General features: G+C 44.0%; 1 protein-coding gene across 4 annotated transcripts in view; it reads right to left on the reverse strand.

Annotated features, from left to right (window-relative positions):
• Positions 1 to 26,806, reverse strand: part of LOC135263131 (pleckstrin homology-like domain family B member 2) — a 44,597-nt gene that overhangs the window by 8,703 nt on the left and 9,088 nt on the right. Inside the window, exons 1-13 of one of the 4 annotated variants that reach the window (XM_064350788.1) lie at positions 24,709 to 24,883; positions 19,448 to 19,567; positions 15,948 to 17,080; positions 12,838 to 13,143; positions 10,773 to 10,919; positions 9,872 to 10,009; positions 9,225 to 9,353; positions 6,667 to 6,822; positions 6,219 to 6,329; positions 5,759 to 5,848; positions 5,412 to 5,555; positions 4,277 to 4,376; positions 1,112 to 1,316 (exon numbers count right to left, since the gene is read on the reverse strand). In XM_064350788.1, the coding sequence (XP_064206858.1) occupies positions 1,112 to 1,316; positions 4,277 to 4,376; positions 5,412 to 5,555; positions 5,759 to 5,848; positions 6,219 to 6,329; positions 6,667 to 6,822; positions 9,225 to 9,353; positions 9,872 to 10,009; positions 10,773 to 10,919; positions 12,838 to 13,143; positions 15,948 to 17,080; positions 19,448 to 19,502 (2,714 nt within the window). In that variant the 5' untranslated portion in view covers positions 19,503 to 19,567; positions 24,709 to 24,883. Of the gene's footprint in view, positions 1 to 1,111; positions 1,317 to 4,276; positions 4,377 to 5,411; positions 5,556 to 5,758; positions 5,849 to 6,218; positions 6,330 to 6,666; positions 6,823 to 9,224; positions 9,354 to 9,871; positions 10,010 to 10,772; positions 10,920 to 12,837; positions 13,144 to 15,947; positions 17,081 to 19,447; positions 19,568 to 24,708; positions 24,884 to 26,806 lie in introns of those variants that run through there. The other 3 variants (XM_064350786.1, XM_064350785.1, XM_064350787.1) reach the window with 3 other exon arrangements.

Here is a 26,806-nt window from a genome sequence, read left to right on the forward strand (position 1 = left end):
AGCTACGATATCCTACTGTGAGGCCCAGAACAGCTCTATCCCTCCACAAACAAACAGAACTGGAACAGGAACCCTGTCTCTCACAAGAATATCTTCACAACAGACAGCAAGTCCTTTTCTTGCACAATAATATAATTACAATGAACAGGCATAGTGCACTGAACTTCTAAATTAAATTCAATACAATTTAGCGGAGAACTCTCATTAGAATACCACCACTGTAGTTGGAACTACAATTCCTAAGACAATATATAATTATCACAGACAGGAAAGCCTCTCTCACCCAAGAATACAATTACCCAGGCAGATAATTGTTCTTACTGCTAGTGTTTTCAGCACATTTAGTGAGTAAACATTGCTCTCTTACTAGAAGACAAAGATAACCAGCACACCATTATCAAAGACAAGGATATGCTCTCTCACAACCACAAAAAGTTCAAAGTGATAGCTGATAAGACCATTTAAAGATTCACCCCATTGCAATGCAGAGGGAGTGGATGAAACAGAGGAATATAATTACCAGCAGTATAACAAGGCAACCTGACCTCTTAGACATTCTTATACCAAAATATCTGAGCATTGAACAAAGATGTTAACTTAATTCAATTTTAAGATCAATCCCAGTCACAGTGGTTAGACATCACAGATATAGGCTAAAGCTGTCCTCTTTTGAATGACAGCGTGGCTCATCCAAACAAACTATTCTTGGCTCAAATTCTTAAAAACAGCATTACCAAGCTGTCCTCTTTTGAATGATAGCTTGGTTCATCCAAACAAAGTATTCTTGGCAAACTGAACTCTCTTTTCTACATAGTACATGACATAATGCACTGAACATTTTACAGTGAGCCATACTCATACGTTACATGACATTATAATTAACAGGCAGACGCACTTGTCCAGAGTGATAAAGTAGTGAAGAACAGAGAACATCAATGTTAGTCTCAGTAATATAATATAGTGCAATATCACCAAGAAGGCACAGAAGCCCATTTATAATCAGTAAGTGTAATGTTAATCAAACAGTTTGTATGTTCAGAAATATTTATATTATAAAGCATGGGATTGGTATAGTAATCCCCAAAATAAAAACCGAGGGCCCAGTACTCACCTGGACACATTGTCAGGAGAGCAGGCAGAGATGCTGGTCTCCATGCTGTCAGAGCTATCCATGCTCAGGGTGTCAAAGGCATGTCCATTGTCCCGGCAGTGCAGTGAATCCAGGTAAACATTGGATTCGGAGACAGTCCTGCTGCTCAGATCGCTTAGTCTCTGCCTCTGCCTGAGCTCCTCATTCAGGTAGAGCTGTGTATAGCCTGAAGGACCAAGAAAAGGTGTGAGACAAGAGAATGAGAAAGAGAGACAAAAAGAGAGAGTTCAGGAGAAAGGAGAGTGGATACAGAAGATCCCTGGATAGACGTCACCCTTGCTACCAGACATCTCAGTCAACCGCCAGAACCAACTGAGAGCTTTACCTGACTGTGCAGCTATGTGATCAGCTTCTCAGTCTCCATACCACACCTCCTCTCAAATACGAAAACCAAGAGACCAGGTCCCGTTCATTCCATTCCAAACCCTGCCACTGTCATGCACTGTTATAAAGAGCAGTCTCAATCACCAGTCAAAGTGTTTCAATTAGAGCCCCATTACTGGTCAGAAAGTCCCAAAATGAGAACCCTATCCCTGCTCAGAATGTTCCAGAATTAGATCCCTCTAACAGGCCAGAATAATCCAAAATGAGAGTCCTATTCCTGGAAAGTGTAGTTCTGTGTCCCAAAATGGGTGAGGGTGAGGGAAAGGATGCTTGAGACAGGAACTCAGATACTATCAGACTATGTGGGCCAGAGAGTACCCGCCCCTCTGATGATCCCCTCCAGAGACTTCCAGAATGAAAAACTACTACAGCATTTCACACAACCATACAATAAGACAACTAACACATTACAAATTACATATCAGCTACAAAACTACTAAATCTCAAAGTAATCACCCGATACCTTTGCCTGCAACTCATATATTCACACCGCCACTGGAGTAATTACACACGGTCGCCGGACCTTCAAAAGTCAGAGGAATGATACTATTCCCCTCGCCTCCACACAATTAGAGAGGAATGCTGAACTCCTACAGTCTCAGGGGGAATCATTATCTGTTCCGACCGCTCTCACACAGACGGGCTCTGACCATTCTAACCACAGGAGAGCCAAACTCCTACTCCCTTCAAAGGGGACAGATGTTGTGCTCAATCACGTATCATCTATCCAGATTTTTCAGAAGACATAGGGCAGCTCTTAGGTGTCTCGTCTTATTCAGCTCTGTAGTTACTGTACAAATGCAGCCACTCCCATATGCTCGAAGCACCACTCCTTTAACTACTGGGGTAGCTAAAGGAGATCAAAGATTCTGATGGCAGAATCATTGATTGCACTTCCCGTCTTCTGATGTAATTACACTCCAAGCTAGGATCAACGGTCGTCTGAATCGGTTGAGTGATTCAAACACACACACAAACACGGACATACACACGTACGTGCACACACATACACATGGACACACTCACACACAGACATACACACACACACACACGTACGTATGCAGCACAATTAAGGGACACATTGTGTTGTGAAAAACAAAAGGATCAGCCTTTGTTTGACTGATCTCTCAGTATAAGCTCATAAAAAAAGCTTTTAACATCAAACCCCATGGGTCCATACTCAACAAAGGACGCTGCACCAAGCCGGCTAGATGTCGAGCAAAATGACAAGCTTTGATGGACCGAATGCCACCTGTCACCATACATTCATGCGGGTCCCTTTGGTAACCTAATTACTGAAGACTCAAGCAGAGGCGTGATACTGTATACAAACTTGTCATTTCCAGACAGTAAATGTGGCTTCTAGCAAAGCTGGGGGTAAATTATTTTTAAGCTTTTGGTATCAGTGCAGGCCACGCCCAATTTCTGTCTCAGCTGGAATCAGCAACTGTACTACGCCTGTGTTGTCGCCACAGCAACCACACCTAAAGAGGAAGCACTACAAAAGGAGCATGTGCATTCCCCAGATACACTCTCCTGCAAATTAGTGCTATAGGGGCGCTAGCTCTGTATGCAGGAAGGGTACACCAATTACTGGAAGGGCACTGATGCAGTCATAACCTCAAAAACCTTGGCTACCTCAAATCCACCAATGGTGTCCTGTTGATCCTGACTGACCATATTCAGATAATGACCTAGACTCCAGCTAGCCAGTTCTAGGATACAGGGCCTTGCCTGTGCTTCTGGCTATAACTACCGAGTTACCCAGAAGCTTCCGATATTTCAAGGCAAACAATCAAGTCACTTGGATATTCTTGCTGTGCTTTAATAATTCTTGGACATTTCTCACACTAAATTAGAACAGGAGGACATGCTGTTTACATGTAGACAAACCGGAAACTGAGAAAAGAAAACTTTTCCAGTGAAATGTGATGGTGTGATGAACAATCCAGAAGAAAATGTGAAAAACATGGATCTGGTAATTGCCAAAAACAAAACATACCTTTAGATGTGCAGAGAGCAAAATGTACAAAATAGCTTAGAAACAAAAATGACAACACAAGAAAGACTGAACACAAGAACACACTGACTGTGGATGCCTCAGCCCACAGCTCGTGTTGAAAAAGTATGAAACTATGTGAATTAATTTTGAATGCAAATGATTAAAATAGCACTAATTTTGCTGTAGTTGTCGTGGTTGCTAAAAAGTGCACTGTTTTATTTGCCTCAGTACATAATTTAGCTCAGGTCACTTTATTCTGAAAATATGTCTAAATGAAATGTGTATCGAATAGGCTTAGCATTAATTGAAAATGCAGATAAAAAAGTACTTTCAAGACTAAGGGCTGATGAATTACAGAGAAAGCAAGGAAAAACAGGAAGGCAACTGATTTGGGGGAAAAAAAAGATTAACATTGGTTCAAGTCAGTTGGACTCTTAATTCAGGTAAGATGGGAAACAATAATCAGGCTTGTGTTGGGTCAAGCATAATTTGCTAGCTGGATGAAAACACAGAATTCAGACTACATCCAACAATCTTCTAGACAGAACGAGTATCCGAATATGCCATAATTTAAACATAGATTGCTTTGAGAATGTGTTAAATATGAGTTATAAAATGAATGACACTAGATTAAAATGCGAATGTCCTATCAATTAACTAACCGATTCCCTGTTTAAAAAGAACGGGACAACCCAAAAGGATGGAATGATTAAGCAGTCTATGTCACTGCGGTGGCTCACCCTTGTGCATGTGTCGGTGGTCCAGATCCTTGGGGGATATAGTGAGGGCACGGGGCAGGACGCTTCCACAGCTTGAGCTCTGAGATAGGGGCATGTGGACCTGCGTGAGGAACAGACCCAACCACAGTCAGTCAGAACAGACACACTGGCATACAACCGTGCACAATACTATTTCAAGTGGGCTTGTGTGCAAGAGAAACAGACATACTTCCTGTCCGTGTGCAAAAAAAAAACCAAAAAAAACATATGCAAGACAGACAAGCAAAAGCTTGAGGATTCCAGCATGTGGTATTGTGAAATACCCCTGTGTTAAAACCAGATCACATGTATTCTTCTTGGAAATGTTTTTGGAAGTGAAATCGCTTTATTTATTAATTACTGGTCTGGCTCTTCATTCTCATTTGCAAGATTCTAGAACATATTATGTGATCAGACTCCAAAACTAAGGCTAGGTTGCCACCTTCTACAAGCAGCACATTTAATGCAATTCAGTTTGTCTCATGATCCCTGGTTGCTTATGAGCTGTGACTACCAAAGGGGGTGGGGCTGCCTTTTCTTCCAGCTTGGAAGAGGGCTATTCCAAACTGTGACTGCATGATAAAAGACATCTGACTAAAAATGGCTGCTAGCCTGAAGCACTGTAACTGGACAGATTTCTGCTGTACACTGCACAGAAATGACTAAGCACTATTGCTGCGTGAACTTCATATAGTATTATGAATTGTTTATACTCAAATCAAAACAATAGCCATCATAGTTCAGTTTGGTTGCAACTAGATTTTTTCATTTTTTACTGAACTACTTTATTAAAAGCTAATGCATAATAGTGCTTTACTGGGATAAACTGGTTGAAAGGGGTGAAAAGTGAGACATTAGCATAATTTTTTATATATAAATGGAGATCTACTTGCCAGTAGTGTAATGTTTGAAACCTGAGATGTCAACAGCAACCTCTCCATTTTATTCTGTAGGTGGAATATTTAACCATAAAGGTTCTCTCTACTGGCTGTACTGGAATTGAATATGTATGTTTGTACACTGACTGAGCTGAAATGTGGCAAATTGAAATGGCTGAGTCTTTGTGCCTCTGTTTTAGGGCCTCCCCTGTTGAGGCCTGGTCTTCTGCTTCCCTTACTTTGGGGGTGATGCTGCGCCCCAGAGTGGCGTTGCTGAAATGGGGCGAGGCAGATGGCTGGATCTTCTTGCGAGGCAGCGTGTCACTCATCTGGGACCCCTCCTCCTTCCCTGACCTCTTCCTTTCCTCCAGGGTTCGGAAGTGCTGCAGGGACAATGAAGGGGGGTGACCAAATCAAAATTAAAATCATTCTCTAGCTCTCTTTTTCATCCTTTCCCCTCCCTCCTCCACACGTGTGAACACACACACGGCAAAACACACAAAGAGATCTCATCCTCACTCACACACTCATGCAACTAATATGGCAACTCCTAAACTGTTATGTGGACCTGAGGTGACGATCATACCTCTTTCATGCTGATGGGGTTGTTTGGGAAGCTTTGCCCCCCGGTGAGGTCTGTGTACTTCTTTTCCAGAGCCTCCAGGTTCTCTTTCTCCTGCAAGGCAGAGACCGGCCCAGTTAGGCCACATAGACACATGGCCCTTGTGAGCTATAAAGCCCTGGGGATAGGCTTAGAATATAGGTCCCAGAGGGCCGCAGTGTCAGCTGGTTTTTGGCGTGTTTCAGCACCAGTGATTCTTTTTAGCTGTTTATCGGCTAAAGAGTCCACACACTTCATTCTTAAGACGTTAACTGGCTTGAAAGGAAAACACAATAACCTAAAGACCCTGCGGCCTACCAGGACAGGTTTTTGACACCACTAATTTAGAGGATAAAAAAATGTGAAGTCATACTTTTAGAGACCACTTTGCACAAACTTCATTTCCCAGCAGCACCTCTGAAAGTGCAATGTTTTTCTCTCATACCCGCTGCAGCATCATCAGCAGGTTGCTCCTCTCCTTCAGGAAGCTGTCTTTCTCCCTTTGAGATTGCTGGCTAATCTGGGTGGATTGTTTCTTAAGGGTCATAAGTCTCTCCTAAGGGAGGGGACAAAAGCTCTATGAGACACACATACATACAAACACACAGGCTCAGATGCATGCATAAAGAAAGTTTAAATGAGCTATTTAGTGCTGATGCTTTTGTGAATCCTTGTTCTCTGTCTCTCTCTCTCATACATACACACACACCCGATACAGAAAACAAACACAAATGCAAACACTATAAATTGCGTGACAAGCTTCTGTGTCACAAGTGCAGTGTAACTTGTATGCAGTACCCTCCACGTGATAGGCATGTGGTGGGCAATGTTACGGTGTGCACTTACTTGGCATGAGACGAATCATGTGGTGGGCTGGCGTGTAATGGCGTTACCTTGCGTGTGACGGTGCTGCGCTGGTACTCCGCGATCTCTTTGAGCAGCTGCTGTGTCATCGTCTCCTTCTCCTCGTCCTGATGGCTCTCCTGCTCCAGCTTTTGGAATTCCAGATCCTCAAACCGTTTCTTCTCCACCTCCAGGGTGTCTGTATCCTGGGGGGACATGCTCATGTCAGACCAGGCCCAGTCCAGGTTTGATCTGGCCACAGAAAACTTGCCACATCATGCCGCTATGTTTGAAAGTGCTCTATACGGATCACTGTCTAGACATGGACGTGCCTCTGGCTTGTGTAACCCACAAGCATACTATGTGTATCCTGCAATGGCACTGGTGTATAGACCAATGATGCTGGGGTGCAGATATCCTGAGTTCAATGTGTTAGGACCTTAAAACCACTAGGTGGGTAGTGGTTTAGAGTCAAAGAGGAATGGCAGGTTAAAGGGAATGCAATTTATTATACAGTATGTTCAATAATGGCAATATACAATGGTGCATAATGTAAGTCTAGTGGAATGGCTATACGCGAATGGCGTGCAGGAGATCATTTATATAACCAGGGATCAAAGAAAACCCCAAATCATCAAAGAAAGACAATCACAACAAAACAGCAGTAACATCAATGACTCTGCTTGCACTATCACTGTAAACCTATCAAAGCAGGTTAATCTTTGTAACACAACTAGCTACTGACTCATCCGTAACCTGCATCACTTTTTGCAGGTTACAGATGAGTTCACTTTTGAATGGTGTTCCAAGATTTTTTCCTCGGCGCCCACAGTACTATGCCATGAATGACACCAACTTACTCCCCATGATATTGGCTTTCCAATAACTCCAAACATGATTACACTGTATGTGGAAAACCTAAGGTTTACATAATGCTATTTCAACTCAGTAAATGATTGCAACTGTGCAGTATTAGGCCAATAGCACCGTCTCTTTATCAAACCTTTCTGTCTCCCTGTCAGCACCGTAAACACAGTTGGTTTGCTTTTGGGGGTCTGATAAGGGGCATTCTACAGTTATATATTGCCTGATTATGAAGAATGTACATGAGTATAGTATATTGTCATCGGCAATTAGTCATTTTACCTATAATTAACCAATCATTTCAAAAAAAAAAAGTTTAAACATCAACCAGGAAGAGTTTTGACCAGTTCACCACGATGATATTGGTTCACACAAAAATACAACAAAACACATTGCAACTTAAAAACAAGGGTAGAGTACACAAAACCAATAAGTACTGACATGCTGGCTGTCAGCAACTAGAACTACAATGAAAAACTACACATACAGAATCCAGAACTCCCACCGTGAGCCAATCAGAGATGGGAGGCATTTGTTGGGTAGGGGATACAGTAGGTGGGGCCTGAGGGTGAGGTGTGGTGTACCACTCCATACTGGGAAGTTGATGTACAGAAACTGAACACAAAACAATACTTTGGTTACTCATTTGCTTCATCTTTATGTTCATCTTCAGTCTTTATGTTGTTTCATATTTTTGTTTATTTTGTGAAAAGATTTTCAAAAAATATTTGGATGGATAGATGATAAGGTAGAGGGTTTGAGAGGCACAATCTTGCTGAGAAAAACAATGTTACAAAAGATAACATAAAATAAAAGTGAATCAAAAATATCAAACCTTCAACCAAGAAAGATTTCATGGAAATTTTCACTCCCATTTAAGGATAACCCAAAAATCACTATTTCTGTTCCTGAGATCCAAATGGACCCTCAAGGACCATGCGCGTAGATAAAATGTGCCACAGAATCATTGGCTTGGTGTACACTGGGCCTAACAAAGCTCACAAAATCAAAAAGAAAAAAGACCACAAAGCAACACAACACCAGGCCATCAGCGTGCTACTTCACAAACACAACAGCAATAACCTTCAAACCCAACTGTCAATCAGCAGTATATCATTCCCAGGTCATGTGTGATATACCTGAAACAGGACAATAGTGAATCATCATTTTCAAGAGCCTTAGTGTAGCAAAACAAAGCTACGGATATGAAAATACAGAAAGGTCATCAGCATAAAGTGTCATGTACAGTAAACAAGAGCAAGGAGGCTCACTAGTATACTATGTAAGTGGACAATAGTGCTACAGTTTCTTCACTATAAAGTGTTTAAAATGTACAGCCCTTATTTTGTGGACCTGCTGACCCACTTTTTAAGTCAGGACCTCTGCCATATCTAGGGTTAGCTAACTACAATCAAATACAAAGATAGAAGCTTCAGACCTACTACACACTCTGATTTAACAAAATTAGTCCACTAAAGACAGCTTGGAGCTTCTGACCCTTGGAGGATGGATTCATGGGCAGTGAAAAACAGAGGAGGCTGGAGGGATGACAGTATGAGTATAGAGGAATGATAACTACAGAAAGAGGCAGAAAAGAGCCACTGACAGGGTAAGTACACAGGTAAGACAGCACCAGAGCCAGAGTACAATGGTAGGACAGCAAGAGGAGATTAAAGGCACTCACGGTATGAGCAGACAGGTATGACAGCTAAAGGAAGAGGAGGAGGGGCCTGGAGCCACTGACCCTGGACAGTTGCTGCTGGAGCTGCTCCTTGAGTGCCTCGGGACAGGTGTCCAGCTGGGTCTTCTGTTCAGAGACCTGCTCTGCCAGCCTCTCTACCTTTTCTCTTTCAGCATCGAGCTGTGCTTTCTCCTATACAGCATTTCGGACACACAGAGAACACACACACAGGAGAGCGGACTGTTTAGTGCTAGAGCAAGCCTGGGGCAAGCGTTAGTGAGGAAGCGCGAGGAGGGGCATGACAAGGAAGAGGAAGAAAGCAGAGAAACTCCTGACCCTTAAATCCTCCAGCACATACCCAGCCTTCCCAATGCATTATGACATGTTTCATATAATCTCACACTCAATGACCTGTAATGGCACCCATGCCTCATCAAAATACAGCAAAAAGCAAACCCATGCTTCACCAAAAGCACAGCAAAACAATAGTGCAAAGGTCTCTTTAAGAATTCACCAGAAAAAGCCAGACTAAAATACAGAGACAAACAAAAGGAAATCTAATCTTCCAAACCAAGGAAAATGGCTTCTCCTTTCTCTCACAGCCTGGAGAGATAAAGCTTAGCCCAGCAAACAGCTGTTGTTGTGATATTGCTGTATATTGGCCTCTGTGTGGGAGGAAGAATTGGCAATGGGGGTGCAGCTATAGTGACCTGGGACTTTTTCTCCTGTACATTCTTCTCCATTTCTGTCATCTTCTCCTTCAGCTGATCAAGGACCTCCTTCTCCTGCTGCAACTGGGCCACCTCAGCATCCTGCTCTCCTTCTAGAAGGGCACGCTCAACCTCCATCTGGACGGGGGGGAAGGTTAGATCAATATGACAGCAATGGCACAACACGATTCCATAAAATAACGCTGTAAGCAGGTGGAATTAGAATGCATTTATGTCAATTGTACTATTCTACAAATTGTTGAGCTGACTGACAACCTCAGGCCCATAAGTCAGAGCAGCTACAGCAGTACAGTGCCCAGCAGGTCTGTGTGGAACCGCACTGAGGTGATGTCTGCAGATGTGCGGTGTAAACAGTAACTGAAAGATGTCACCCTGAGTCTGGCCAGCTGGACAGCATGATCAAAAAGGGCTGGCCGGGAGCAATTACGAAAGTTCACAAAAGGCTAGGCGCTTACCCTCAACATAAACAATCAGTGCTGTGTTTGCCTTGCTCCAGCTGTAGCAGTTCTCACCACCATACTGGGGATAACAACGGCCAATCAATTGTTGGAGATAATTGGAGAAAATTACACAAAATAAATTTCGTCCCGATGGAGGAGGTCTACAGGATGTCTTTTCTAAATTGTTTTTCTGAGACCTGCAAAAAAACTTGGGACTGAAAAGTACTTTAAAAATGGGCACATAGCAAGAGAGAGACAGGGACGGGGACAGAGAGGCCAATGTAGAAATTAAGAAACGGAAGCGGTGACTACATCGATGATGGGTCATACTCTGGTCACTCTGGCCATAATTTAATCTTATATTTAGTCCCATTACAGCCATCTAAACGATGGGATTTGATTCCCTCCCATTACACCCAACGATGTACACACACACACACCTCACGGATGGACTCTTCCATCTGGTTATCCAAGTCTTTGATCTTCTGTTCCAGCTCCTCCATGTTGTTTAGCACCTGGATCCTCTCTTCCTCAATACGGGTGACCTCCTGCTTCAGCTGCCCATCCTCTGACACTTCTGACACCTGCTGATGACATCAGTATCATCACTCTGCAAGTATCTCTAGTGGGACAGGGCAAATGTATGGACTTGTTCATCTGTAACCTGAAACTGGGCACCCAACTGTGCAGTACAGTATATACTCATGATGGTCTAACATTTTCATGCATTTTCACTCAGCACATATCTATTACATATTATGTCCACACAGCACAAAACTGTATATATCTAACATGTATCCAGTTCACACTGAACATATCTAATTCTTCAATGTGCATATCTAATGTACATGCACACTCTACATTCACCATGTACAAATCAAATGTACATCCACACAGCACATGCACACTGCACATATCTAATAGAATTACACACTGCAGACATATAATGTATATCAGCACAACAAATTCACACTGAAAGAAATAGCAGCTTTGACTCGGTATCAGCAAGACAAATAAGCAGCTAATTTATGAGGCTTTTAATGGCAGATGGCTGGTTACTCTTCAGGCAACAGTGAAGTGAACTCATTGATGCATTAGCGTCAGGTCCTAGGAATGCAGACACTGTGTGTGGGGGAGGGGTTGCTTGGACCTTGCTACAGATCTTATAAACACTGTGGGAGGAGACTGATAAAAATGGAGGCTTACAATGACTCGTCTTTACAGACAGCACAAGTGAGGGAAGTTTATGACCCACTCACTGTGAAACATCGATTTAATCTACAATAACTAGCATGAATCATTCTCAAAGCCCAGTGAAGGACAGCAAACCTCAGACAACCCCAGCAGAGAGAGGTCTGTAAACTACTGCCCAGCACACGCGCACACACACACACACACAAACACAAACACACACACACACACACACACACACACACAGAGCTAAGGGTGTCCCAGATGGGAATTGAATCATTTCCTGTCCATTATGAAGTCGCACACTCTTCTGTTTTCTTGTGAATTCCAGGTGTAGCTTTATTTCAGGCTGTTTCTCCAGGCGACACACCACTGTAAGAATTAGCCCAAAATCTGAGCCAATCAGATCAGTTTATACTGTAACTGAGAGGGGACTGGCCTGAAAGGAAGACCAGAGTAAAGCTATTTATATGTCTGTATGCGTTGCCTGACAGACAATGGAGTGTAAACAACAAGATCTGCCACAGGGGAAAAAAAGATAAACAACTCCTTGAAAGGCAAAAGATCTCAGACCTCATGTGCCCCCTGGCCCTCAATCACAGGGGTTTGACAATGAGAGTAACAGCACTCCGTAGTATGGGTGTGTCGAACAGGGAGAGCAACAGCACCCTTCTGGGGGTGGGGACAGAGGGGCTGCGTGTGTGGTCACCCCCCCTCCAAACCTTCCCCCTTCAACTAGCCCTGCTGGTAACCTCATCATATTTAAACAGATGTTTTAGGATGTTTATTGCTTACATGGCAGGCCTTCACTTGGCCTCTTCCGGCTTAAACAGACACTAAGTACACACCAAGGCAGGGAGACTGCACTGTCCAACACAGTGATGTGGAAACCACAGTCAAACCAACATGTTTTAAATAAACTGCACCGCAACACCCAAAGCACTACACCATCTCCTTTCCCCTCACACCTGCCAGGAAGTAGGATACTAGCTACTCTTGGTTCTAAGAAGAAATCTCTCAAGGCCGGATGGTGTTGAATGAGACAAGGGGGCTGAGAGGCCAGCACACCCTCCACAAGGACGGAGGAGAGTGAATCATACAGCTCAGGTTGCATTTGGACACTAAAACATAATGACAAGCTTGATCATAATCACAACTGAGAGATTTAATCATTCAACACACCTGTCTTTTAGTTTCCTTGTGTTGAGCGCTCCAGAAGTAGCCAGCAGAGCGCCACAGAGGGCCGTGAGGAAGAGGAGAATGGAGGAAGAGGATGAACTGTCTATGCTACGCATACAGAAATACGGCGGTCACCTGCGTTCTGATGAGGCGCGGGGAGGGGGACGGGGCGGAGGCCCGGAGGCTGACGGAGGGCGACGGGGCCCTGGCCTCCCGGTGGCCGCTGTGCCTGCGCTGGCGGACCTGCCGCTTGGCCTCGTAGCCGTTCTCCGGCGAGGTGCCCGGCACTTCGGAGAACACAGACTCGTCGTCGGACACCTGCAGCTTCTCCAGCTCCTTGTTGATGTGCTGCAGGTCCGCCACAGTGGACCCGGCCTGCTCCCTCTCCGGGCGGCCCAGCTCCGAGCACAGGCTGAGGATCGTCTCCAAACGCTGACGCTCCTGAAACACGGAAACAGACCAATAGCACCCCATCCAATATTACAGAACATCAAGAGGAGCCCCATGGGTCCAGATAAACAATAGGATAGGATACTGTATCCAATAAGATAGAGGGTCTATCCAGGTGCCAAAAGTGGAGGGATTGAATAAAAATAATGCTAAGTCACTGGTGAATACATAAGATTTATTTGTATATAGCCCCATGGATAAGAGGGACTAGCCTTGGTATAGATCCCGAAGTCTGATTGTCAGATAGAAAAACAAACCCCGTAAAAAGCACACTTTGTTTAGTTTGTGAAATAATCCACAAGAATCAGATTTTAGAGAACCAATAAAAAAGCTCCATAATAAAATTAGTTTATTCTAGCCTTGCTGCACCAGTCTTACTCAAAGATCCTGAAAGCTGACTGTAGGACAGGAAACAAACACAACAAATGCACATTTGGTTCAGTTATGATCAAAAATGATCAAAAAGACCACGATTTCAGACTCAATAACAACACCACTCAAATGCAAACTGGAAAAAGACAGAGTAAGCATCTCCTTTCAAACTGATGCAAATTGACCAGCACACAAGACTCACAAAAGTCTGCAAGTCAGATGTTCTAGGCTGCCATTTCAAATGAATGTTTCCACTGCATAAATCGTCTATGGTTAAATAATCCACAGCACATTACACAACCACAGTAAAATTTTAATTAACTTCAGTTAATTAAAATATTGTTGCAGTTTGACACATTGAACCATTTCGCATTTTTTTACAGCTTGGCAGTTTCTAATAAAGTCCTTAAAGTTGCAGAACTGCTGCAGAGATGAGGGTTGAGATGGATAGATGGAAGGATTCAAGTGTAGAGATGAAGGGATTAGGGTCCGAAGAAATGGATGGATGGGGAGGAGAGAAACTAGACAACAGTGACTGAGGGACTGCAATGTAGTGATGGAAGGATTTGAGTGAAGAAAATGAAGGATTGTGGCCCAGAGCCAAAACAAAGTTATGGGTAAAAACACTAAAGGAGTCCAGCTGGCCTAGGAATGCGCTGGATCGACATGCGGCATAAATGTTATGATAATAAATAAAGAGCTATACACATATTTACAGCTCACTGAAAAAGCAACATTTACCAACATTTTTCAGACAAAAAACAGAACGTTTAAAAACCAAGAGTCAGCCATCCACCTTCAGCCAGCAAACTTAGCCACTCAAGAGCTCATCTAAGAAAAGAAGGAATTCCAACCCAGTACCACATCGCAGAAGGTGGGAGCGTTTTGGAGGAAACAAACGGCTGGTGGCCACCCGCGTGGAATGAAGTCACTGTGTCTCCTTACTCCAATGGAAAAGTAAGACCAGGGCCAGTATTCGTGGTGAAGGGATACTGAACCCAGATCATTAACAGAGAGGGAACATAGACTGGAGTGCTCTCAATCAATTCTTTCATTTTGCTGTACATGGATGCTCCCTTAATTAGTAAGTTTTATTTGCAGGGGACAGCCTTCCCAACATTAATACTGCCAGCCACATGCTATTGCCTACCTGCAAATGTAGCTGAGAGCAAGGGATTACATACCAGCTAACCCAAAGCATGTGCCTATATTCTATCCTGATGGGAGTGGTCTCTTCCAGGATGACAATGCCCCCATCCACAGGACATGAGGGGTCACTGAATGGTTTGATGAGCATGAAAATGATCTGAATCATATTCTATGGCCTTTGCTGTCACCAGATGTCTGCCTAATTGAACACTTATGGGAGATTTTGGACCTATGTGTTAGACAGCGCTCTCCACCACCATCATCAAAACACCAAATGAGGGAATATCGTTCGGAAGAATGGTGTTCCATCCCTCCAGTAGAGTTCCAGAGACGTGTAGAATCTATGCCAAGGTGCATTGAAGCTGTTCTGGTTACTCATACTGGTCCAACACCTTAGTAAGGTTGGTTTCCTTTAATTTGGCACCAGTCTGTATATACCCGTTACTGCACCATAAAACATGCGATTACAAACTTGCGACTGTAGCCACGAGTCTTAGCTCAGAACATGGTATTATAGACCTGATGACCCAGAGCAAGTAATTATTAACCGGCATACTTGACATGCTTGATTGTATACCAGTGGTCAGTGAGTGTGTATTTTGACTGGGTGGCTACAAGGATTCTCAGGACTTCTGCCAGGCTGTAAAGGGCACTGAATGGGTGGTTCCTGGTTTAGGTCTGGACTCAATCCAAAAGAACAGGTTTGCGTTAAGTGTAACAGCTGATGAAGGCCTTGAAAGCCATCAGTCCCACAGCTTTATAGACATCAAAAGAGCAACTTAACTACAGCTTTGGTAAACAAAGTCATAGAGCAACCCTTCTCCCACAGGGGGCAGACAGTGCAGTGCAGGACAGATACCTGCCTCTACGGCCCTCTCCGCAGATGTGGCACGCTTAGGCGATTCCCACTGACGCAGCTTACACTAATTTTCAAACTGCCAAAGATTGGCACTGGCTACGGTCCACTAGGCCTTCCAGGTGGCCTCAGATCTCATAGAGTTTCATTCATTCACTACTCCTTGGGCCTGTGACTGGTAAATGTTTCAAGGGTGGTTCTGTCACCACTAATGACTGGTTGTGAGACACAAATCCACCTCACCACGAGTCAACAACTACAATACAGGGCCACAGGGGGGAGCCATACAGATGCAGTACAGATGGATCAGCTTCATCCCGGAGGAGGTACACGCAATCGCTGGATTAAGGAGAAAGTGAAAAAGGGGAGGGGACTGAGAGGAATGGGCAGAGAAAATGAGGAAGAGAAGAAGCCTCACCAGCTTCTCGACCTCCTGCTCACGCAGCCTCTCATCTCTCTGACGCTGGTGGTAGTCTCTCAGCTCCTCCTTCCCGCTGAGAGAGCTGATGCTGCCCCGCCGTTCCCTGAGGCCGCCCAGCCCCACCCCCGCCTTGCCGAAGGACAGCCTCCGCTCCCCCAGGCCCAGGTCCAGGGAAGGCGAGGGGCTGCGCAGGCCGCTGCGCTCCAGGTCCGAGTGGGACCCCGAGGAGAAGAGGCCGGCCTTGGCAGCGGCGCGGGGGCTGGTGGGGACGCTGGCGGGGACCGTGACGTCCGGCGGGTGCTCCAGGGAGGACAGGCTTCGCCTGGATTTTGAGGACAGCGGGACGGAGGCCGTGTCCCCGTTGTGGGTGCCCAGGGAGCGGCGGGGGGGAAGGGAGAGGGGCTGGCTGTCGGCCGATTTGTAGAGGCGGGGCAGCGAGCGGCTGTAGGCTCCCATGCCGGTGAGGGACCCCGCCGAGTACTTCCTCTGCCTGGGCCCCGGGTCCAGGGCTTCGTCCCCGTCCCGCACCCCACGCCCGGATTCCTGGAAAAGGAGCCTCCGTGCCAGCCGGGGGCTGGAGGGCATGCTGGCCGGCCCGGTGTTGCCCCTGGGTGTCGGGGGGAGGTTGTCGGTCATGGAGGAGCCGTTCCACATGGAGAGCAGGGACCCGCCTCCCGGAAGGCGCCGCCCATCAGCTGACGCTGACAGGAACAGGCTGTCCTGGGACCAGTTCCGGGAGCCGGAGCGGGGATAGGGGAGCAGGTGGGTGGGGCTGAGGGGGCGGTCCCTGTCCCTCTGTCGGGCATCAGTGGCACTGTGCCGGGGCGATGGGGGCAGATAGGAGGACACCTTGAGGGAAATAGGCGGGCGGTCGCTGCTGCAGTGCCTCCAGCTCTGCTCCTGGTAACCAAGTGTGGAGGACAGGGGGTTGGGGCTGATAGGCGGGGACTGGGACATGCTGAGGTAGGAGGGGCCACAACTGCCATTGGCTCGTAGGGTCGACTCCAACGCCAACTTCCTGCGCTGCAACGTGTCCATCAACTCCTGGAGTTCTGCCCCCGACCGTACCCCCCGCGCTGACTGTGTACTGGACACACCTGCTCTCTCACGGTAGTCAAACTTCAGACTGTCTAGAATAAGAGAGGAAATAAGGACTGTAAACACAGGAGTCCACTCAAATGCTCCGGAATTCTATGATCAGTTACCATTTACTTACATTGCAGCTACAATAAAACATTTTTTTTTTTAAACATAACTGGACAAAACATGGATTTTACAGTCAAACAGTTTTTCCTTGCAAACCCATATACATACAGAGCCAACAAAGATCAGAAATTTTAGGGGTCTGTAGAACATACTAACTTCATCCATGCCTGCAATGTATTCCTGCTGTGGTTTGCTACCTAGTCCGCTGACTAAAGATAAAAAAAAGCTTATCCCAGAATTTTATACCTAACATAAACATGGATAATGTGGTTAAGTATTCTTCTATAAATGGAAAACGTTCAGTGCAGAGGCAGATTGAAGTTCTGTAGTTTTTTGTTTTTGTAGTTCTTGGCATTACAGAAATGGCAAGGCCATGAGAAACAGGCACTGTCAGCGCACCCCTGCCCGACTTCTGGACGGGGGGCGGGGGGGGGGGGGTGCTCTGGCTGGCAGCTCCCATATTCCACAGTATCGTATAAGTGTGGACAGCCAACCAGGACAGACCACCACTATGGCGACCCGTTGACCTGCCCACAGGCTTGGGCTGGAAGACTTTTTATTTATTCTGTTTATTTGCTTTGCAGGTTTCCTGGGTGATATACTGATAACCTCACTCTACAAGTTACACAACCCTGTTTAAACTTGTAAAGCACTGGCAGTTAGGAAACATGTGTTGCAGCAGAGTGCATTAGTTTCCATTTGGAATTCAGGCTGAAAACCTTCTGGACCTAAACCACCATGGACCACATACGTTTTCAAAACATCTCAGTAAGTTCATCTACGAGCCGCATACGTGCTTGACCGCACACTCACTGGATTTCTGGGGCATATACGTGATTTTCCAGCAGCCCATTTCCACCGGCGTACTGGAGCCACCCGTAAAACACAGCAAGCTGAGAGCTGGGGTTTGAAAAGTGCGTAATGGGACCGCCAAGCAGAAAAAAACCGGAGCTTTTGGTTTGCACTCTTGAGAGTAGTTTATAAAAACTGCACCACTGCAAAACCATTCATACAAAATATTGCAAATTTTGGCTAGCCAGCAAATAGAAAAAGTAGAGTGTACATTCAGTTTCCAAAATAATGCTGATGACAGAACACAAGAATGTGAGATTGTGCGTTTGCTGAACTATGTTTTTGTGTGGGACTACAACGAGTGCTAGTGGTCTGCAACCCGACCCGAGCCTGATGGGACACGACAAAGTTTCTGGTTTTGGGCCACTTTTAATTTTTCTGGATGAAACCAAACTGAACCAACGGTAATGTAACAAAGCCAACCAAAGCAAAACGCCAATAGGTCTGCAAGCGCCCGGAGGGAAACCGAACCAAATGGTTTAAAGAGTCTGAAACGGTCTTAGACTGAGCAGGAGGGGAATTCACACAACCACAGTCCGAATCCCCTCCTGCCACATGAATAACTGTCTGACAAGAAGTTCCTAACACAAGATATTATTACAGCCATTAATAATAATGCATGCACAAAGAAAAAAAAACATGCACATAGTATTCCAGTCATTTATTTGCAGAAGAGTTTACAGTCCAATGTATATATTTATTTAACATGCATTTTTGGAATGACTGTGGCATTATATTTGTAGTTATATAATTTACACAAACATCTACATTCTTAACTAAAAACTGTGGTAGGAGAGGGGGGGGTAGTTCATCCTAGTGAGTGTCTGAAAATGAATGAATGCATCTTAACAATGCTAAGTAACGCTCAGAAACAATGTAAAAAAAGCAATGCTAAAACTGTAAGTGAAAGTGGAACTGAAAATTGTGCAAGACTGTGACCACGCCAAACTCAAGCGTCTTAAACTGTGTAAAACTGAGTGTGCTGGACGGGAAGGAAAGTAAAAGTTGGAGAGTGAAAGAACATTCCTGAGGTCACATGGGAAAGAAAAGTTGATATACAGTGCACAGACTGGCCTCGGTCAAACACATCAATCACACAGAAACACCTAACTACGCTTAGAGGAACACATTCCACATGGGTGACAAACGACCTGCCAACACAGTCATCTTCTCCATCTCTGTGTACGTGCAGGACATTATGCCCCCTAACCAAGAAAAGCAGTTTAGTGAACCCTCCCATACCAAAAAACTGAATCTACTCTGAAAAAAAAAAAATCAAAACCAGAGTTCTGGCCCTGAAACCATCTGGATCATATGAAATGACACACAAATAAGGAGCAGGTTTTACATGATACTGACTGGAAGGAACCTAAGCAAAGGACGAGGGGATGGTGCAGTGTGGATGGATAGGGGCCGTGGGTCATGTGACGTGGGCCTACCTGATCCATATCCGATGGACGACACAGGGCTCTTCTGCGGCAGCATGCTCTTCATTCGTCTGGCCTCCTCAGGATGGTTGAAGCGGAAGAAGTAGGATTTACCCAGACAGACTGTGTAACCTACAGGAGACACACACACAGGGTCAGAGACAGAGACACACACAGGGTGTGAGAGACAAACATGGCAGGAGACAGGCTCACATGTGCACACTCACACTCTTACAGGGTAAGGCAAACAAACTATAATACTCTAAGCACATTCTTATTCTGGTGTTATTTCAGAAGGTCTTTGTGGTTGAATCTTTACTTGAAATTAAATTCACTACTTGAGGGAGCTAACAAAGGCATTTTTAATTAATTTTTCTGAAACCATGTAAAGCACCATTACTGCACAGGTGGAGGTGGAGGCCATGAAACAAATAAAGTATCCGTAACCATTAAAATGCAAACAACTTGTTGGCACAACTTGTGTTTAATCATAAAAGAAACTTAGAAATGTTTAAAATTACATTAGGCTAATATTGTTATCAAGAAGTTTGCAATGCATATCAGCCTCAAAGTGTTAATCCCATAAATTGCACCAGGCATTTTGCATTTATTCTGGTTTTATGGTGAAATGTTCAATAAACCTGGTCACACAATATACAATTTGAAAGTTTTAAAACTCATGGTTCTATCTCTATAAACTATTTTACATTGCCAATGTTTTACCAACAAACATGTCTATCGATTACTTAGGAAAAATGTGCATATAGAACTCTTAATTTTATTTCATACATTCAAAAATGCATCCATGAACTATTCAAACCACAATACCCATGCATCACTTGTTCAAAAGGGGCTAACCTTCCTGCATTACACTTGATCATGAATTTGATCATTCAGAAAAACTTAAATCTGTTTTACTGAAATGTTTATAACTCCTCTAACCGCAAAGCTAACAGCAACATTGAGATTTGATTTATATGGAAATCTGTGTGATAATGGTGGCACTGTGGATTACCAGAGACACAGATGGGGACAGAGGGAATACAAACAGACAGTCATGAATAACAGAGATTAAGGACTATGTCTGAATGAGAGATTACACTCCTCCAGACCCAGTTAGGCCCCGGATGCCCTTCATTACGATCTCTCAGCTTGTCTTCAACTCAAGTGCAGAAATTCAACTTTGAGGCATCAGAGTCAATGCAAATGAAAAGAGAAGTGTTTAGACTGGCCTGTGTTCATTTGGGATAAAAGTTAAAGAGAAAAACAAACAGAATCGACCCCAGAGTGGGCCTGTGCTGTGTCAGGCCTGTTGTCAGACCAGTAGAGTAACAGTAAATCCTATGGTGCTCCAAAGTATCCAAAGGGGGCAAGACCCCTGCAGAGCTCAGGACAAACTGGGGCTGAGATCACTGGTCCACACAAAAGAAACAGCCCACTGCTCGTCTCATTTCCTGACTGCATGCTGACAGCACACTGACTGCTTGCTGACTGCACGCTTCAAGCATAACAGAATCACAGCAGCTGGAGGGGGATGGAGGTGGAGTTGGACAGAGTCATATGAATCTTGCCTGGGTGTGGATGCAAGCCTCTTGGGCCTTAACCCATTATTGAGATTCTAAACTCAAAAAGCCAGCACCAAATTCTGACTTCTTCCTTTGCACAAACAGCACACAAAAACCTCTAAAGCATGGTAAGACTAACTAAATGATAACAGATGTTCTGAAAAGCAACCCTTTCTCTGTGGTCAGGATTAGGGGGCACAAGACTGTCCTACCCCCCTGACCCCAGTCTTATCAAAGCCTCTAAATGTCTCAGCTTACCTGCTAGACTGGACGTCTGAATGGCTCGGGTTACATATCCAGGGTCAGTATGTTGCCTGACCCCCAATATCATGTGAAAAATTTAAACTGATTCTGACTGAGTGCTTAGGGGGAGTATCACCGAACACAGTGTAAAAATAAAAAAAAACCTCAGCCGAGCACTCTGAAGTGCATCTCTACTTTCCAAACGGCCGAAATGCCCTGAAATCCCACAGAAATTAAGAACTACACTCATACCACAACATAATCTGCCTTTGTGTCGTTAAATGTTGACTTCAACTATCATAGCTTTACTGGAGAGGTGGACTGATGAAGGACTAAGGGGAGTTGATGGCTAATTAGAGGACAAAAGTTGTCACATATATTAGGTTGCCTGCTACAGTACCTGATTAGTGGATAGGTACCAACATTTTTGTCGAAATTCTACTTGAGGCAGTATGTTTGCCTGCTGCCTGATTGGTGGGCAGGAACCAGAATGTCATGTCAGGGATAGGGCATAAAACCACTACGCATTCTAATAAACACGTCTTTGTTTTGCTCTGCAAGTCTCAAACATTAAAAGATAATATTTTTTTCTTTGCTAACTAATTGTTATTGACCTAAACTTTACAACTACAACTCTTACTTTTCAGAATGGGAAATTCTCAGGCACACACAGAACCTATTACACGAAGGAGCGTATGCTACACTAGAGCACTTTGAGCACTGCAGAATACACTGTTCACAGAACAGAACATCAATTTCATAGTAATCCTTCCTATGAAAGATGATCACGTTTATCATATAGTATGCAATGCTTCATAAAGAAGCTATTGCACCATAGCTCCCTTCACACTATAAAGAACTACATAACATCTTGAGAACTAGAGAGCATCCAGTGCACTACAAACCATCTAATGCACTAGATTAACTTTTACATTCAAAATAAGCAGTGCATGAAAGAATGCCCCTTGGACTACAAGTCACCCAGCACATTGCAGCCAACTGAGAAAAAAAACATCCAGATGTTCTTGAGTACAAAAGCAAGCATGGAAAATGTCCAGGTCCCAATATAGCATAATAATTAGTTCTGTTAATGCAACTATCTCTGAAAATGTTTATTTTTTCATTTGTAGCAATGTCAAGTACCTAAAATTAGCTTTAAGAAAACATAACAATAAGTTTACATCAGATGGGACCGCTTTGCTCCAAATTCATGCCACTTCTCCAAGCTACGAATTCAGCCATGGTGTTTACTGCATCATGCACATTAATGGCATTTGTTAATGACCTCTGACGTGTTCAGCCTGAGACTCGGCACCCTGCTGGAAACAGGGGAGAGCCATGCATACTCAGACCCAGTTTGTGGGCCATTTGTGAAAGGGTGGTGGACTGTCTGCATGACAGAGGCTTCCTGCCCAGCTGTGTAAAGAGGCAGAGCCTCAGCCGGGTTCAGAAAGTAACCCGATCTTCTGCACAAGCGCAGGGATGCAGACATTTTTCCACTGGGGCCCCTTCTGGCCACGTTAGCCAAAGACTTCCTGCTCCGTCGGTCTGTGGCAGAATGGGATGGGAGGTGGGCACAGAAGCCTGCTATCCGGAAACCCAGAGAAAGATCATAGCCCTCACAAAGCCAGAGCTCCCCCCTTTGCCTGAAGCTCAAGGTAATTACCTTTTCCCAACTAGAGGGAGGGGCTGTAGAGAAAAGGGGACAACTGACTCCAATGACGAATAAAAGATGACCAGGGGAATGCATGGTATTTTGCTATAGAGATCTTTTGGATAAGCTTCCTTATCTGGCCGCTGCCAGCTACATCTATAATATGTTAACAGAAACTACGCAAAAAAACTTTACTTGCATATTTTAAAGCACTGCACATTTTCAGGTAAGTGGCACCGTAGAAGTTTTATTTATTAGCGAAAGTTAACGAAAAAGGCTTGTGTGAGAAGAGACGAAGAGAAGGTACAACGCGGACCCTGAATCCTGACTAGATATGGTGACTAGACTGCCCAGCTGTGAGTGAGCAGCTAAACAAAACCAAAGAGAAAGGAGGGAAAGATATCAGATGGCATTTACCTCCAAATGAGGCATCCATATGCACAGTAATGTGTGGGTTTCCACTTAGTGCAGAGTGAGCTGGGGGTGGGGGTGGTTGGTGGGCTGAGGCCACTTCTGGGGGAGTCGCGTTTCCTTATAACCACTGCAAGCATGTGTGTGTATGTACCTACACCCATGTGTGTAAGAGAATGAGTGGGTTTGAGCTCACAGCAGTTTCATTGCTGCGGAGGGACCATATAAACAGCACTCACAGCTTTGTCTAATGATTTTCAGCTCCACTCACTACATAATATTGGGGCCATTTTGACAGAAAATTACCTGAGCAATTATTTTTACTTTCAGCCCACTCCTAATCATGCTCTGTGTTATAGGACATATTTAGTCACAGAGGACAGAGACATGTTAAAGCCTTATTTGCTGTTGCTTGTTCATTACTAACATTGCTGGCTATCATAGCTCCACTCCGCCCTAAAGCAATCACACAAGCAGATACATGGCAGTTTGAGGCCTAGATGCCCACTCTAAAAGCCCACCAGAATGCAGGCATTTCCATTTGACTTTCCAAGGCAACCTAATTGCACCCCTTGTCCCCAAAGGCCACAGTCTTAAAACCACATATTAACCCGAGCAGTCACAGTTCACCACTATACACGCAAAGATGACATAATGGAAACACAATGTGGAGCTCTGCGAGGCTCCGCAGCCAGAGGGCATAGGCAATTAATTTTTACCAACGCACCAAACTCTCCACAATCACGTGAACCGCATTTAACACTTCACAGAGACAATAACACCCAATTGTCCAATAACTGGACGCGTGGCTAATTCCCGGCCATTGCTAGTGTCTTTTCGATAAACAAATCCTTCTCGATAAACCGGTTTTATTTTCTAACAAGCGAAGACAAACTGTAGCAGAAGGTAGCAAACTATTTTTACTTTCTCCAAGACATGCAGAGATGACCGTTGTTCATTGGATGATGCACCCAAAATAAAAAACCAAAACGTTAATATAACCAAGTTTCATTTAAGCAGTTTTTGTTCTATTATTATTTATTTATTTTGAATCAATAATCAACTCTATAAAGCAACTCCATGAATGGAGCGTCTGAGAAAGACTGAATGGAAATTAGTTTCCAGAAATTACTCCTGTCTCAATCAATTATAAATCCGACAATATAAAAACACTTTCAAATAACTTTTCAAGAATTTTTTTTGCAGCCAAGATTGGAGAAAACGATACGATTATGGACAGCACGGTTAATAGCTTACAACTGACACTGAAGTGCCCAAATAATAAGAAGCACAATCAAAGCGGAAAATACGACGCGAGCATCACAGCTTCAACAATAAGACGCCGAAGTTAAGTAAGTTCTGTGAACTTGTCCGATTATGTTTGTTCAGAGGCAACCGACCTTTTATTGTGCTCCATTCAGCGCGCTCGACGAAAGGACACACTGTTTTGCCTGTGGATGATTAGCATGACAAAGGGATCCGTACTCAAGGAAAGACACCCACGACCACCTTAAACTCCGTCCCTCCAGCCCAGACAGTTTCCTGCTCCCACTGCTACCCTGGGTCCGCAATGGTTTCAATAGGATGGTTTGGGTGGTCGGGAGGAACGCACTACTAAACTCTTTAAGGGGGTGGTAAAGAATTAACTCAGAGTGGATCAACTGGAGCCTACAACACAACAACACATTACTATAATGTGTTGTTATTTTAATTTTATTAGCAGGCAGTGTTCGACAACGTGTAACAATATTATCAACTGTAAATAAGACTGCATTTGGTCAACGAGCAGCACCTATGTTAATCCCCCTCTTTTGTGTTGGTACGTGCACAATAGACTTAAAGACACAGCAAAATTAACTTTTCCCAGTCTTCACATTTCAGCAATAGAACTCGAAGAAACGTAGGCTATCTGTTTCTCTTGTTTTAGAAATCCCTGCGAAGTTCCCCTCAGTAAATATAGGTCATGAAAAATACAGATTAAAGAACTAAACAGAGGCCATATAAAATAACACTGTAACCAAATATGAATACATAGTTCAAAAATGATACAAATAAGCCATTTTAATGGTGGAATAAAATAAAATGAGTTGGAGAAATTCTACATTAAAATATGTAAATATTACTTAGACCACATTCAAAACATAACATTACCTGACATGGTAATTTATAGATTTGATTCTACCAGTGGGCTCCTGTGGTAACCTGCATGCTACTGAATGTCGCTTATGTGACATGATCAAATAGTAAACAATGGAAGAAATATCCAGACTCATTTGGTGAGAGTTAAAGGGACTCCATGAGGGGATATACTGCTATAATGTTTCTATCCCATTTAACTTTCTGTCCAAAGATTAATCGTATGAAACAGGTATAACTGAGAAAACAGCACAAAAATAAATAAAATGAAATGATCCTCCTCCTGCACTAAGAATGGTGACATTGTGGAAAACTTTGTTTTATAATATGACACAAACAAGACAAAATAAGAGAAGAGATGTTTTCATCTCATTCAGTCCAGAGAGTTGCTGAGGTTCTGTTGAGCACACTGTAAAGTGTAAGGGTGACTACAGAATGGCGTCTGTCTGGGTGTCATAGGTAAAAATGTCTTCACCAGAAGAATGACATCATACAAATAATCTAACCCTCATAAAAACAGCTTTACATAAACCCGAGCTCAACTAGACTCAAATTATTCTCATGTCTATACAGTACAGAATTAGAGAGACTAAAGAAACTGGTCTTTCCTGCAGGCAGTGTGATGTTTTCTCAGTCTGTTGGTAATTTTGTGTTCTGTGCTTTGGTCAAAAGAGGGTGCTAGGTATACATTGTGACAATTCAGCCGCAGGTGCCCACTTTGGATCTTCAGGCAGTATCAGAGCATACGCCATTACAGCATCACAGACAGGACTCCAGCATGCATTGCATCATGGGAGTTCTACTTAAACATTTTCTGTAAACTCCCACAGACAGGGAAGCAGCTCTTATTGCATCATGGGGAGGGGTTCACTGGAGCTAGTCCCAGATCTAGCTGATTGTTTCCAGACTTCAGCTCTGGAGTCAGTCTTTCTATTGATTCTCCAAAACAGTTAATCTCTGAGTCTGTGGTGTGGAATTGGTTCATAGATCAGTGCAAACAAAATGGTCAACACGGCACCCTGCACTTTGGAACTGTTGTTGTTTGGCTAAAGGAACTTGAGGAAGTCTCCGCCTAGATAGAGTGAAAAAACTCAGTTATATGCATATATTTGGAATGAAGCAGAGAATTCTGTCTGGTCATAAGTGATAGGGGGAGAGGGCAGTATTACATCAGTCATGGTGTAATACACTACATTAGTCACCCCTCTATCTTTTCAGTAAACAAGTAACACAAATGCAAAGAAAAGATTTACGTATACTTTATAATGTAACACAATTACCAATGGCAGCACAATACATGCATTAACTTGGGGATGGGAATGGATGAGAAGGAATCAGGGGTAGGAGGAGAAGGCAGAATTG

This window comes from Anguilla rostrata, chromosome 9 (genome assembly GCF_018555375.3).
Source record: "Anguilla rostrata isolate EN2019 chromosome 9, ASM1855537v3, whole genome shotgun sequence".
In the NCBI taxonomy this organism is placed as follows: domain Eukaryota; kingdom Metazoa; phylum Chordata; class Actinopteri; order Anguilliformes; family Anguillidae; genus Anguilla; species Anguilla rostrata.